This window comes from Rutilus rutilus, assembly GCF_951802725.1.
Source record: "Rutilus rutilus genome assembly, chromosome: 10".
Lineage (NCBI taxonomy): Eukaryota > Metazoa > Chordata > Actinopteri > Cypriniformes > Leuciscidae > Rutilus > Rutilus rutilus.
In genome coordinates, this window is record NC_140215.1 from 23,297,130 (window position 1) to 23,310,812 (window position 13,683).

Consider the following 13,683-nt stretch of genomic DNA (forward strand, 5'->3'; position numbering starts at 1 on the left):
ATTATTCATGTATCAACACTTTTTCAACAGTTTATTGATCAGCATTGTTTGGATGTTGGAACAACGTTATTTTTCTATTGATATATTTCAACAAAATGTTTAAAAGTCATGGTTGTAAAAAAACAATGTTGATTTGACGTACAACTAAAACAAATATTTTTATTTCTATGTTGAATCCGTGAGTTAACAACACCACTACAACCATTTAGTGTTCAACGTTGTTTTGACGTTGAATTAATGTTACTTAACAAACGTTTAATTCAGAGTTGATCTTTCAACGTTGTATCATTATTCATGTATCAACACTTTTTCAACAGTTAATTGATCAGCATTGTTTGGATGTTGGAACAACGTTATTTTTCTATTGATATATTTCAACAAAATGTTTAAAAGTCATGGTTGTAAAAAAATAATGTTGATTTGACGTACAACTAAAAAAATTATTTTTATTTCTATGTTGAATCCGTAGTGAGTTAACAACACCACTTCAACCATTTAGTGTTCAACGTTGTTTTGACATTGAATTAATGTTACTTAACAAACGTTTAATTCAGAGTTGATCTTTCAACGTTGTATCATTATTCATGCATCAACACTTTTTCAACAGTTAATTGATCAGCATTGTTTGGATGTTGGAACAACGTTATTTTTCTACTGATATATTTCAACAAAATGTTTAAAAGTCATGGTTGTAAAAATAATGTTGATTTGACGTACAACTCAAATTTTATTTATATTTCTATGTTGAATCCACAGTGAGTTAACAACACCATTTCAACCATTTGGTGTTCAACATTGTTTTGACGTTGAATTAATGTTTTTCCATAAACTGACATTATTTCAACCACATTTAAACGTTTAAGGTCAGTCGAATGCCAGCTGGGCATGCACGCCAAGAAGGTTACCAATCAGCGGTCACATAGACTAATTCATATTCATAAGTATGGCCTTCGCCTACGTAGGATTCGTACATTCGCTCCCGGAAGTTATCCGCAGTGAATGGACATGCAGTATCTGCGCTCTCTAGTGACTTCGTCATGCGCTCGCTTGCTGGACTGATCGCTGTAATAGTAACGGCTACATTTTACCTTTATTTACTCTCCTCTTATCTCCCCCCTGGACCCCAGCTGCCAAAACAGGACCATGAAGGAGACACGGCAAAATCTAATGGTGAAGACAACCAAAATGAAATGGAGACTGCAACCTCCAGGTGTGCCTCTCTAATGTCTGTGTGATGATCTACGGTCTGTCTTTCGCTATATAACGATAGCTCTCGCAGCTGGAATCATGATTTACCAGTCTTGTGCAAAACATTCTGAGGATGTAGCTTGCATAGTGTAGAAAACGTAAGAATTATTAAAATGGATGATCTCTATCTTGTCCTTGTCTCCAGCTGTCATTTGTCCTTCTGGAGTGAAATTAGATCTGTTCTGTTGCTGCCATGTTCATAATGGAGAAGTTTACTCGTGACCATCCACTACTATTATCTGCAATACTCTACCTACTCATATTAGTATACTAATTTATCTATTATCTTGACATATTTCTCGGATAGCTTTTATTTGCTTTTTCCTCTCTTTATGTTTTTTTTTTTTAATCTTACTGTTTTTTTTTGTTTTTTTTTTATGCAAGCATAGAGAATCTTCCTGGGTGTTCAACGCACCACCGTTTCTGTTTAAAAAACGTTTTGCAACTTTCTGTAGGGGCTGAACGCAGCCCTGATGTTACACGTTTGAACACCTGCACGAACAAATGGCATTTCAGCCTGCTAAAATGGGCAGGGCCATTCGCCTATATAAGCCGGCTAAGAATACCATTTTTCTCCGAATCTTTTGACTGAAGAGCGGCAAGCAACAACTTTTTGTGCAGGCGCAGCAGCCCGGCCAGCTACGCAATGCTTATTCCTGTTATCTCAAGGAACCAAGGTTACACTAGTAACTTTTGATATGGGTCACTCACATTGCGTTAGTTGCTAACGCGATGGGAACGCAATCCAATAGCGCCGTGCTACTAGCGCAGAACGAAGAAAACCATCCTGCGAGCCCAGGTCTTACCTGGGGCAGGATTGCCTAAGGACAAACAAAGCCATCTGAACAATCTGCAACGAACTGGAGCAAGTAACCTTATCTGATCATCTTCAGGACCCATCCTGACACTCGCACTGGGGCAGGGAGCCAGCGCTCGCGTTTTTGCAAGCGTGAAGAGGAAAAGTGCTCTTTTTGTGAAGGTGTTTGTGTTTTATTTTTTGGCTCGCTATAACAGCGGTGAACTGCCTGGATGCGTGCACGCATTTGTTGTGGGTCAGACAGACCCGTTACTGACAACAAACACATTGTCGCCAGCGGCTGGTACTGAACAAGGTTGGGAGGCGGGAACAAATTCTCTTGGGAGGTTGGTCTGGCCTCGGCGGGACCTTGCCATCCTCTTTTTATGGCAAACGCATCAGAGCTGCTTCATCTTTGGCTCAGTATCCAGCGCTATATTCGGGCAGGGACCCTGGTATTTAGGAAGGGGGTAGCACTTGCAGCTACAGGGGCACTGTCTGACCTTAGGCTCTGGTTGAGGCTGAGCAGGTGTCGGGCTGGTTTGGTAGGCTGCCGGGTTGACAAAGGTTTTTGGCAACCTAGCACAGCCAAACTGGACCGCTTCAGCAGGAAGTGGCGGATGGCTTGCGATGATTTCTGGGCCGAAGTAAAGCGGAGTTTGGCCTGAAAGGCCTGGAGGACCGCCATTGTATGTAGAACAGATTCAGCTTGGCCAGCCGCAGAGTAGGCTCTGGTCGCTAGGGTGGACGTGGTCCTGCACGGCTTTGAGGGATGAACAGCCTTGGCTTTCCAAATCAGAGCTGTGCAGGACGCGCAGAGATGCACGGCGACGGCATCCTCGAAAATGTTCTAGAGAGTGATTTTTGTGCCTCTCTGTGATGGTACCTCCAGCCGCCGCTCATTTACCGACCTACATAGAGATGTAGACTCGTAATGCTGCGTTCACACCAAATGCGAATAGCACGTCAAATTTGCGTCTATCGCGTCTAGCGAAAGCGAAACCCGCTTCTTGTGGGAGGGGCAAGTGCTAGGCGGTTGTCTGTTTGCAAGATGGCTGATGTTGATCGAGCATTTATCGTGAGATCACCGCTCGTATTTGCTCTGGAGAGCAGAACAGCGGCGTAGGGGTCATCGTCGCCGTACTTGGGTCCACCAGATCCACGTACCCAATTTGGCGAGTTTCACCACTTGCTCCAGGAGCTGCGCCTGGATGACGGCCGCTTTCAGCAGTACTTCCGCCTGTCCCGCGCCAGTTTGATGACCTGTTGTCCCGCATCGGAGTGAGGATCACCCTCGCCCTCACCCACCTAATCTGTAATTTATTTTTGTTTTGATGATAAATGGAGCCAGCCTCCAAAAGTAATTAACCTGTCCTGTGAATTTTATTTATTTTTTTATTTTTTTCACACAACACTGTCCAGACACAAACTATGTTCTTATACACTAAAGAATGTTGGTTGTCTTTACATTAGAATAATAATGTTTCATATAATCTAGATTTTTTTTTTTATATATATATATATATAATACTAATAGCATTCAATACAAAATGAATATGTCTCATATATTGAAATCAAGTTTTTATGTGATAAAAGATTTGCTTTGATTTTACTTCACCACGTGACAGCAGCTAGCAGGCTCCTGATTGGTTAACGCGGCGCGAACAGACGCCAAAGTTCAGATTTTTCAACTCGCGCGAATGAGGCGAATTCGCATCCACCGCGCCACGCTAAATGGCTCATTCGCGCCGCAGGACCTCCAGACGCACGTAAACGCGTCTTTACATTGACTTAACATAAAAATCACTCGCGCCAGACACTCTATTCGCGTTGGTGTGAACGCAGCATAAGACTGAGTGGAAGTAGGATTCTGAGCCTGTGGTAAATCTGTAAGCAAGTGTCAATACCTTGAATTTGATGCGAGCAGCAAGTTCTCAGTGCAAAGAGACGAAGAGAGGTGTGACGTGGGCCCTTTGGGTTTGTTGAAGACAAGACGTGCTGCAGCATACTGAATTGTAGAGGTTTGATTGCACATGATGTAAGTCCAGCCAGAAGAGCATTGTAGTAATCAAGCCTGGAAATGACCAGGGCGTGGATGAGAAGTTGTGTTGCATGCTCAGTTAGGAAAGGCCTGATCTTCCTGATGTTATGCAGTGCAAACATGCATTAATGAGCTGTCTTTGAAGGTCCTCAAAGATTACTCCAAGATTTCTGGTCAACCTTGAAGGGGTAATTGATGATGAACCTAGCTGGATGATGAAATCTTGCTGTAGAGTCAGATTGGCAGGGAAGATGAGAAGCTCTTTGCCAGGTTGTGGCACACCAAAGTGTATATGGCACTCGTGACTCGACATTTTGAACTAAATGCCGCTGAAAGTTGCTCTTCCAGGCATGAAATTTGCTCTCAAGATTCACTGGATGGCAGCAGGGGAGCTGCAGAGCTCATCGGCGCTGGTTAATCCATTTCTTTTCTTCGCAGTCTTCTTCAGAGTCAGCGAGGAGATGATCTTCGCACTGAAGGAAAAAGATTATGAGGAAAAAAGCATACCGTGCCAACTTATGTAGGCCAATGGCCCCGCCCGTTTTGCCAGGCTGAAATGCCATTTGTTCGTGCAGGTGCACAAACGTGATTCAATCAAACTGAGTTTCCCCATAGCGTTATCAACTAACAGTGAACAATATCAGAAGGGAACCACATATGATTTATTTTCCTCATCTCTGATGAGGTGGTTTAAAGGGTTAGTTCACCCAAAAATTTTATTTCTGTCATTAATTACTCACCCTCATTATTTACCCTCATTAATTACTCACCCCTTCATTCATCTTCGAAACACAAATTAAGATATTTTTGATGAAATCCGAGAGGTTTCTGAACCAGCCATAGGCAGCAATGTCATTGCAACTTTCAAGGCCCAGAAAGGTAGTAAAGACGTTGTTAAAATAGTTGTAATAAACACAGTACAGTGCTTCCATGTTCTATGTCAGAGTGCCGGCTCACCATCGTGGTGCTCATGTGAACAGCATCGGCCAATAATGAGCCGGCGTTCTGACTTAGAACCCGGAAGCGCTGCACTGTCTTTATTACGTCAACGGCGTAGGAGACGGACACAGAAGAGAAGAAATTGTTGAATAAAGTTATTTTTGTTTGTTTTTTTGCACACAAAAAGTATTATTGTCGCTTCATAACATTAAGGTTGAACCACTGTAGTCACATGGACTATTTTAACAATGTCTTTACTACCTTTCTGGGCCTTGAAAGTTGCAATGACGTTGCTGCCTATGGCTGGTTCAGAAACCTCTCGGATTTCATCAAAAATATCTTAATTTGTGTTCAAAAGATGAACGAAGGTCTTAAGAGTTTGGAACGACATGAGGGAGTAATTAATTACAGAAATTTCCTTTTTGGGTTAACCCACCCTTTAAGGCTGGTAACCAATGGGCTGTAAACATTGCACAAGGGCGATACTTGAGGTATTACCATAACGTATTTGAACCAGATAGATAATGTCCAGATACTGTCCTTGCAAGTTTACCAGTGTCATGTGACTTTATTTTGGTACAGGTTGAAGTTCCCATCAGACCTGGATGAGCTGAAAGAGATGGCAGAGCTGTTGCAGTTTTATAAAACTGAGTACACAGGATATGTGCTGTTACTCTTTTGCAGTGCCTACCTCTACAAGCAGGCTTTTGCCATACCCGGTTCCTCTTTTTTAGTAAGAGCACAACTTTTACACAAAAACATCATACTTGAATGTACACATTTATCCTTCCTATTATGTTGCGGATGAATTTAACCCGCATTGTGGTTAAACTGTTAATTTCTTCTGGAAATGTTTCTTATATAGAGTTAAGAATGTTCATTCAAAGTTTCTACGCAGATATGTTTTTGAAAGGCTGTACACATTTTGGTGACGACGCTAAAAATGACCCTCACTGGTTTTCATGTGATTTGTCAAAAAGAGAACTTAAGACTGAGAATTATAAGAAGTTAAATCGAAGACTCATCTTCTGAATCATCCAATAATTCTGTTTCTTCATCTACTTGAGTTTTCAGTCACAATTGTAAGTTTTTTGGATCTTAAATACTAGACTGTTGCAGCACTAACAGGAAATTTTACCCTGAGAAAGGCTGAGAACCAGACATAACAAAAAGGCAGAGGCTATTTATTTACACCAAGTGTAAATAGCAATAAATTCCATTTACACAAAGCACAAATAATGTTAGATGCTATTTATGCTTAGTTGTAATAATTTTCACCTCCTGCAAATAGTCACTGCAAGTAGTCATAACTAAAACTTTTTTGTTTTTGTTTATTGTCTCTGACAAGCTGCAGTTAGTGTTTTCGTACTGGCTATTTTTAGCGAATTGCATGGGGTTAATTCGACCCCCCACGCTAACGGTGTTCCCATATTATGGACACAGCTGGAGGGATATGTACAACATGCACCTTCATATCCTTTGATCTTGACTTCTACATTAAATGACTTTATCCCCCCCCCCCCCCCAGAACATCTTGGCTGGGGCCTTGTTTGGGACGTGGTATGGTCTTCTTCTCGCCTGTGTCCTCACCACAGTAGGTGCCACTCTCTGTTTCCTCCTGTCCCAGGCGTTTGGCAAGGAGCACATTGTGAGACTGTTCCCTGACAAGGTGGCCATGCTGCAGAAGAAGGTACATCTAGTCATCTTGTCTTCTAAGAAGTCTGAAAGCACAACGTATTCTTAATCATCACTGGATTTCATTTATAACTTTCCTAATTTTTACTTTTTTCCAGGTCGAGGAAAACCGAAGTAGCTTGTTCTTTTTTCTACTGTTCCTGAGATTCTTTCCCATGAGTCCAAACTGGTTCTTAAACATGACCTCCCCAATACTTAATATTCCTGTCACTCTTTTCTTCATGGCTGTCTTCATTGGTAAACACTGTTAAATTAAGGAACATTTCCCTTAATATTTGTAGCATTTATTTGAAACATGTTTGTTTGTCTTTCAGGCCTGATGCCATACAACTTCATCTGCGTCCAGACGGGATCAATGCTGTCTCATATCTCCTCTCTGGATGACTTGTTCTCCTGGAGTGTGTTGTTGAAACTGCTCCTTATTGCTTGTGTCGCCCTTCTGCCTGGAGCTCTGATTCGTAAATACAGCACTCGGCACCTCCACCTGGACGGCCTTGAAACAAATGGACTCAGGCAAGACAAGAAGAACAGATAAGGGACAGTGTGGGGACAGTGAACTGATCCTACTAAGTCACTTTGTGTGTGGCTACTATTTGGATTCAAAGTGTGTTGTTGTTGTTTTGTGGCCTAACATTTTTTTAAATGGAAGTGCAGTTTTTACATATTCTTTACTTGGAAAGCTGCTGTGTCTTTTTTGGCACAGGTTGTAATGTTTGTGAGAGAAAATACCTTTTTGGTGCCATTTTGGGATGTTCTGTTGGGTTTATTTGTAATTGGTCTTGAATTCTGAATCCTGCTTTCATGTTTAAATCACAGAGTTTAAAATACATACTGTGCATTTATTCCAAGTCAGCTGTCCTTAACGTGTGGTTTAAAAGACATGGAATCTTGCAGCAAAGTATATGTATTTGATGTATTTAATGCAGACTGTAATATGGATATTGTGGATTTTGGTTGTGGGTTACTGTTGTGAAAATTTCACATTAGCCTTAAAAAGTGAACTACCTCACTGAGTGGGAAAGTATTTAATATTTTAACATGTTGGAGTACTTTTAAGTATTAAAATGGAACATCAAGCTGTAAATATTCACTATGGGTTTTTTCTATTTGGAAAGGCAAAAATTCAATATGTGAAGTATACACTTAAAACACCTGGTCACTGAAAGCCCATCCAACATGGTAGTATGTGCCAGTGCCATTAGCAACGCTGTGAGCAGAATGCAGTATTTTCATTCACCAAACACCCCATTCATGTGAGTAAAGCTGTTTATGATGTGATCAATCATCTGACAATAAACTCATTCCATTAGCTTCTGTCAGAACATTTAATCACAACTGCATGGTGTTCATTCCAAGCAAGCATTCATATGCACAATTGAGGAATATAATGAATGCTGCTTTAAAATTAAAGGGAAAATTTCATCACATTACGATTAGTGCATTTGTTTGACCCAGTCATTCATACCCAATAACAGGGGTGTCCAATCCTGCTCCAGCAGGGCCATTGTCCTGCAAAATTAAGCTCCGGTCTGCCCCAACACCCTTGCCTGGAATTTTCTAGGGCTGTGTCCAAAACAGTCACCCCTTTTATAGTGCTAGGGCTACATGATTTTGGGAAAGAGTCTCGCAAGTTCAGTTGTGTCTAATTAAGACTGAAGCTAAACTCTGCAGGACAGTGGCCCTCCAAGAGAAGGACTGTGCACCCCTGGCCAACAAAGATGTCAACAAGATGAGCTTCGGACACAAGAATTGTATAAAGAATTTTATTGCTCAAATCCATGTTGATCAGCAGTACAGTTCGCCTACATTTCAAAACAACATGGTTGTTAGCAAAGAAAAAAAAAAAAAGATCAGCTCTCAGTCCCCCTCCCCCCCCCCACTACCCACAATCCAGCTAAGGGGAGACGGCAGGCAGTGCAGCAAGCCCAGTCTCTGTTTCACATCGCTCGAAATGAACTAACGTGAGAAGCTAGAGAGCTGCGTAGGAATGGATCTGCCGTGGAAAAGGCGCAAAGAAGTTTTCACAGCCTATGATTTGCGTTGATTTCTCATGCATCACTCTGATTTCCTGCTCTCATCCCAAGTTAAACGCAACTAGAACAGTGTCTTCATACTGTGAGCAACTATAGCTGTGTTTGTGGTCTATTCTAATATCATTCGAATATCAAAAAACATAGAACAGCACCTACTTTAAGTCTCCGTTCACCCTAAAAGGGTGGCCCAAAAGCAAACAACAATGAAATTTCATGCCAAGACTACAAACAACAGCTACCCCTAATCTGACCTGATTCGTTCGACTTATATTAGCTATGACTTATGGCCTAAAGATAATGCAAAGACCTCAATTATCCCTAGCGTTATGTTACAGGATATCGTAATGGATAGCGAGACAGCGTGATTACCAGATTACAGAGACAATAAAACAGTGTGATGTTAGTTAATGCATGTATCGACTAATGCTTCTGTAAAGTTAAATACTGATGCACGACTGATGCACACCTGACAAAGCTTCGAAATACAAACTCTTTAAGAAAAGTTAAGAACCACTGTAGAACGTTAGATAGGTGTCTACCGACAGCGTGGCGCGTTACAGTTACAATAACACTTAAAAGTGAACCGAGTTACCATACTGCTACACAACCTGAACTCCATCAATGAGCAAACACCTGAGATTAAGCAGAAAGTCAATAATTCAGGGGAAATAACGCCCTCATTTGGCTACGAGCCTTCACAGAGACAAGAACCGTAAGAACCATGTTCAGCTTCTCAAGTGAAAACTTGATCTACCAGAAGCCTCAAGCCTTTACAAACAGAAACAGCATCGGCACCTGGCATCTGTGCTACTCTTTGTGGATAAGTGTGGACAAGTTGCTTCAGTGGGTATAAAACAATTTACACAAGTCTACGGTAACACACCCCTTCCGAAAACGGTTACTAAAACTATGGAGCGGGACTTCTTGCAGTTCAGTCCACAGACAAATCATGTGAATTACTGTATGAATGCAAACCAGCTTTGCAAGTACACATACTTGGACCTGACCATGTAACTGTCCTCCATCTTGATTTGACATAGGCCTCGGTCTTTGAGAGATAACACGCATGTACAGTAGACCAGCAACAGATCCACTGCAGTCAGAGCAGATCTGAGGCGACAAAAATACCTGCATTTGTGATTTCTGTGTGATTACAATAAACAAACACAGTGACTCTGTGATTATTATATCAAGTTAACAGAGCTGTTTTTTTTTTTTTTTTTTTTTTCTATTTTTCTTCATATCAAACCAGGTTTGTTTTGTGAAAGGTCCTGATAGAAAAACCTCAATTAAAAAAATTGGTCTTATTGTAATTCCTGAATTTGGACTCATTTTCATAAAATGAAAGCTGGCTTACGCTTCAGACAACGTAACTACTCCTGGAGAATGCTTTGAATTAAGCCATTCTACTTGATATTCATAGTCTTTTTCAACCATTTGTCATTGATCTAGACATCAGTACACAGTATCCACATTTAGAACCCCTTTCGGACAGCTAAGTACACCTCAGTTACACATTCTATAAATCACGAGGTTGTGATCGGTAAAAGAACGCAGTAAATTCAGATACAGTTTTGAAAGCTTTAAGATCCATTCTTCTTTGTCAGATGGACCTGAAGACTTCAGACTAGTCTTTGTCTTGAACTTTTATGATTATCATAAAAAAAAAGAAAACGTTCAAAACTTTCAGTTTACAAGGCATACAAAATGTTGGGAGAAAAAAAAGGGAAATTAAGATTGGACTGAGGTACCCTGACGCCTGAGGTAGATCACAATACTGACATGCGCGCCAATCACATTCTGATCAAAGTGTTGCGTTGATTCATTACTGTTCTCACTGTTAGTATACTACCAATATTCATAGTCTACTTCCAAGAAAATAAACACTTCCCTTCAGAATAACATGGCAGTGTTCCACCAAAAAAAAAGAGACCTTTTCTGTTTGTTTCTGATTAATAGCTCTCGTCACAAAATAGGAAAAAAATAGATTCATAAATATTTCTCTCTCTTTATATATATATCTATATACACACACGCATACACACAAATGGAAGCTGTGCGTATTGGCATAAACCTTGCGTCTGGAAGATGAGGCTTGGCTCTCATTGAGCGAGGGAGCTGTCTGTGATGTCATAGACTGGTGACGTGTTAAGGCCACGAGCTTCCATGGTCAAAAAGAAGAAGAAAATAAAGCACAAAGTGATATCCATTCTGTCGATCAGTTCCCCCCCCCCCAAAAAAAAAGATAAAATCAAACCAAAAACTGACCAACCAGCTCACTGAACATGACAGGGAGGTGCTCTCTCTAAAAGGCTGCTTATTGTACATTCACAGCTGTCATGCCGTTTAGAAAGCTCCCTGACAAAGAGATTTAAAGCCAAACGCGGTCGTGTGTGTGTACCACAGGTGCCTCCTCGTCCCACAATCAACCTGACCCTCCTTCACATTTTGAGTCACCCATCTTTTCGTTTGCTTTCAGCATAGATTAAGGCAGAGTTCTTGGTGCACATTCGATTTCGCTTCTGCCCAATGCCAAGCCAGTAAAGGTGCGCTGTCTTTCAGGCGCTGGTGCTAGCTTCAGATTTTTTTCATACCCCCTAAAGCAAACAAGGGGTGGTGACTCCCAGTCCACATCTACTACATACCTACTTCGTCTCGTAATGACTGCCGCCACAAGAGTGTGGCAGTGATGAAATAACAAAATGCAGAGGCTGCAAAAACACTGGCGTTAAAATAAAAATGGAGTGTAAGAGCTGGATAGAAATAAGAATAAACGAAAAGCTAAAAAATGAAAGATATGCACAGTAAGAAATGTTTCAATGTTTGCATCCGTTGGCACACACAGGCTTAAGTAACAAGGATACGTTGCGTTGGATGATGTGTCCTGAAATGCAAACAGGCTAAGATATGAGTAAACGTTCTGTCCTTTACATTTCCAAACATTCTCATCCCATCATCGCAGAAATTAGAAAAACATAATGTTATGCGTACGCAACCGCGTATGTGCACTAATCGCCCGCTTGCTGGCTTGTGCAAAACAAGAAGAATTATACTTCTGCTTCAAAAAACAGTATATTTGTTCTAGTGTACTGGTGACAATACTGCTGAGGATCACTGAAATCGCAATCTGAGCATAAAAAAAAAAAAAAAAAAAAAAATCGGTTGCCAACTGCCAACTAGTGCACACCCACACTTACCTACCCAAAAAAACCAGCAACACAACTCAGTCAAAATGCATCAGTGTACACGTGTTAATGGAGCATCTTATCTTTGTTAACCCTATGTTAAGCCTAAATGAAGAAGTTTCTAAAGAAATTGTTACTTGGGGCGACCGTGATGTGTCCCGTCCTGATAGCAGACGCCCCATACCTATTCGTCTCTAAGTCAGGGTGTGTTTGAACAATAAAAGGAACACTTGTCTTCCTTGCACTTCCTTAATCCCCCCCCCCCCTCCCTCCCCAAGCTGGCAGTGCACTCAGAGCCCTTCTGCCTGTGGCTCCTTCATCTCCCCTAGAAAGAAGTTCTTTGGTTTTGATCCCGCGGCTGCTGGTCTGCCCGGCCGGTCCCCTGCATCCGGTCTGGTCTGATTCCAGTTGGGAGGGCTACATTCATTGGCAGGTGCCCGCTGGGGCTGCCCTGATGGTCACTTGGAGCGGTGTGTCACGGGGGTGCCTTGCTGGTGCTTCTGTTCCTGTTGTTTCACCTGCTGGATGATCTCCCTGATTTTCCTCTGTGCAGTCTGTGGGACCAGAGGAGAGCATGTTTATTGTGCTAAATGTTTGGTTCCACTTCGGTTTCAATAGGAGAGGGGCGACTGCTTGAAGGTGGCACCATGAGACATCATGATTTCATGTTTTTGTTTTTTTATTTACACCCAATTCAACAGCATTTAGCTTTTACATGGTCAAGGAACAAAATTAAGTAAAATACACTAACATTCAAAAGTTTGGGGTCGGTAAGATTTTTTCTGAAGTCTCTTCTGATCACCAAGACTGCATTTATTTGATCAAAAATTAAAATCAAAATCAAAGTAAAATTGTGAAATATTATTACAATTTATATAAACTGTTATCTATTTTAATATTAATATTTTAAAATGTAATTTATTCCTGTGATGGCAAAGCTGAATTTTCAGCATCAATACTCCAGTCTTCAGTGTCACATGATCCTTCAGAAATGATCATAATATGCTGATCTGCTGCTCAAGAAACATTTCTTATTATTATCAATGATGAAAGCAGTTGTGCAGATTAATATTTGTATGGAAACTGAGATAAAAAAAAATTCAGGACTCTTTTATGAATATAAAGAAGCCTTTATTTTAAATAAAAATGTTTGTAATAATTAAAAATGTGTTTACTCTGACTTTGATGAATACAATTTTAACCCCAAACTTTTGAATGTTAGTGTACAACACTTGATGTTGCAGATTTCAATTCAATTTTGAAATGAAATGTTGTGCACAGTTAAGGTGAGCATTATTTTGGACAAATGAGTGTAGACGTGGCCACCCAGCTTGAAATAAATAAAGCCATTCATCCATGTTTCTTTAAGCAGTCCTGCACTACACGGATATATTTACATACAGATAAATCTCTATTGATTGACACAGTCATATCGCTCAACCCTACTCTGCGCCTCCCCTGAAATTCTCTCACGCCCCACACTTTGAAAACCCTTGGAATAGAGCATAGCGTGTTTTCAGATTTAAGATCCATTACTAAAGCAGTACATACTAGAGCTGTAAATTTCAGTCCTTAAGAACAAAACAACACAAGGTTTCTGTGAAGTATCATGTATAATTTACCTGGCTGGCAAAGAAATGCCCACTGATTTTGACAAAGACCTCATCGTTCTCGTCTGGCGTTTGGTCCCGTGGCACTATGACCTCTGCACTGGTTAGGTTCTGCAGCTCGTTAACCTGAAAGAGG

The 13,683-nt window shown here is 40.9% G+C and overlaps 2 protein-coding genes across 2 annotated transcripts in view; one reads left to right on the top strand and one right to left on the bottom strand.

Moving 5' to 3' along the window:
* The first annotated feature begins 960 nt into the window (after positions 1-960).
* tmem41aa (transmembrane protein 41aa) lies at positions 961-10,981 on the top strand. The gene is made up of 5 exons (XM_084420968.1): positions 961-1,210; positions 5,607-5,757; positions 6,553-6,714; positions 6,818-6,956; positions 7,034-10,981. Exons 1-5 carry the CDS (start codon positions 1,038-1,040, stop codon positions 7,252-7,254), a joined length of 846 nt encoding a protein of 281 aa, XP_084277094.1. The 5' UTR covers positions 961-1,037; the 3' UTR covers positions 7,255-10,981.
* Positions 8,469-13,683, bottom strand: part of igf2bp2a (insulin-like growth factor 2 mRNA binding protein 2a) — a 69,229-nt gene continuing 64,014 nt past the window's right edge. Inside the window, exons 15-16 of the mRNA XM_084420966.1 lie at positions 13,560-13,673; positions 8,469-12,491 (exon numbers count right to left, since the gene is read on the bottom strand). Of these exons, the coding sequence (XP_084277092.1) occupies positions 12,396-12,491; positions 13,560-13,673 (210 nt within the window). The 3' untranslated portion in view covers positions 8,469-12,395. The remainder of the gene's footprint in view (positions 12,492-13,559; positions 13,674-13,683) is intronic.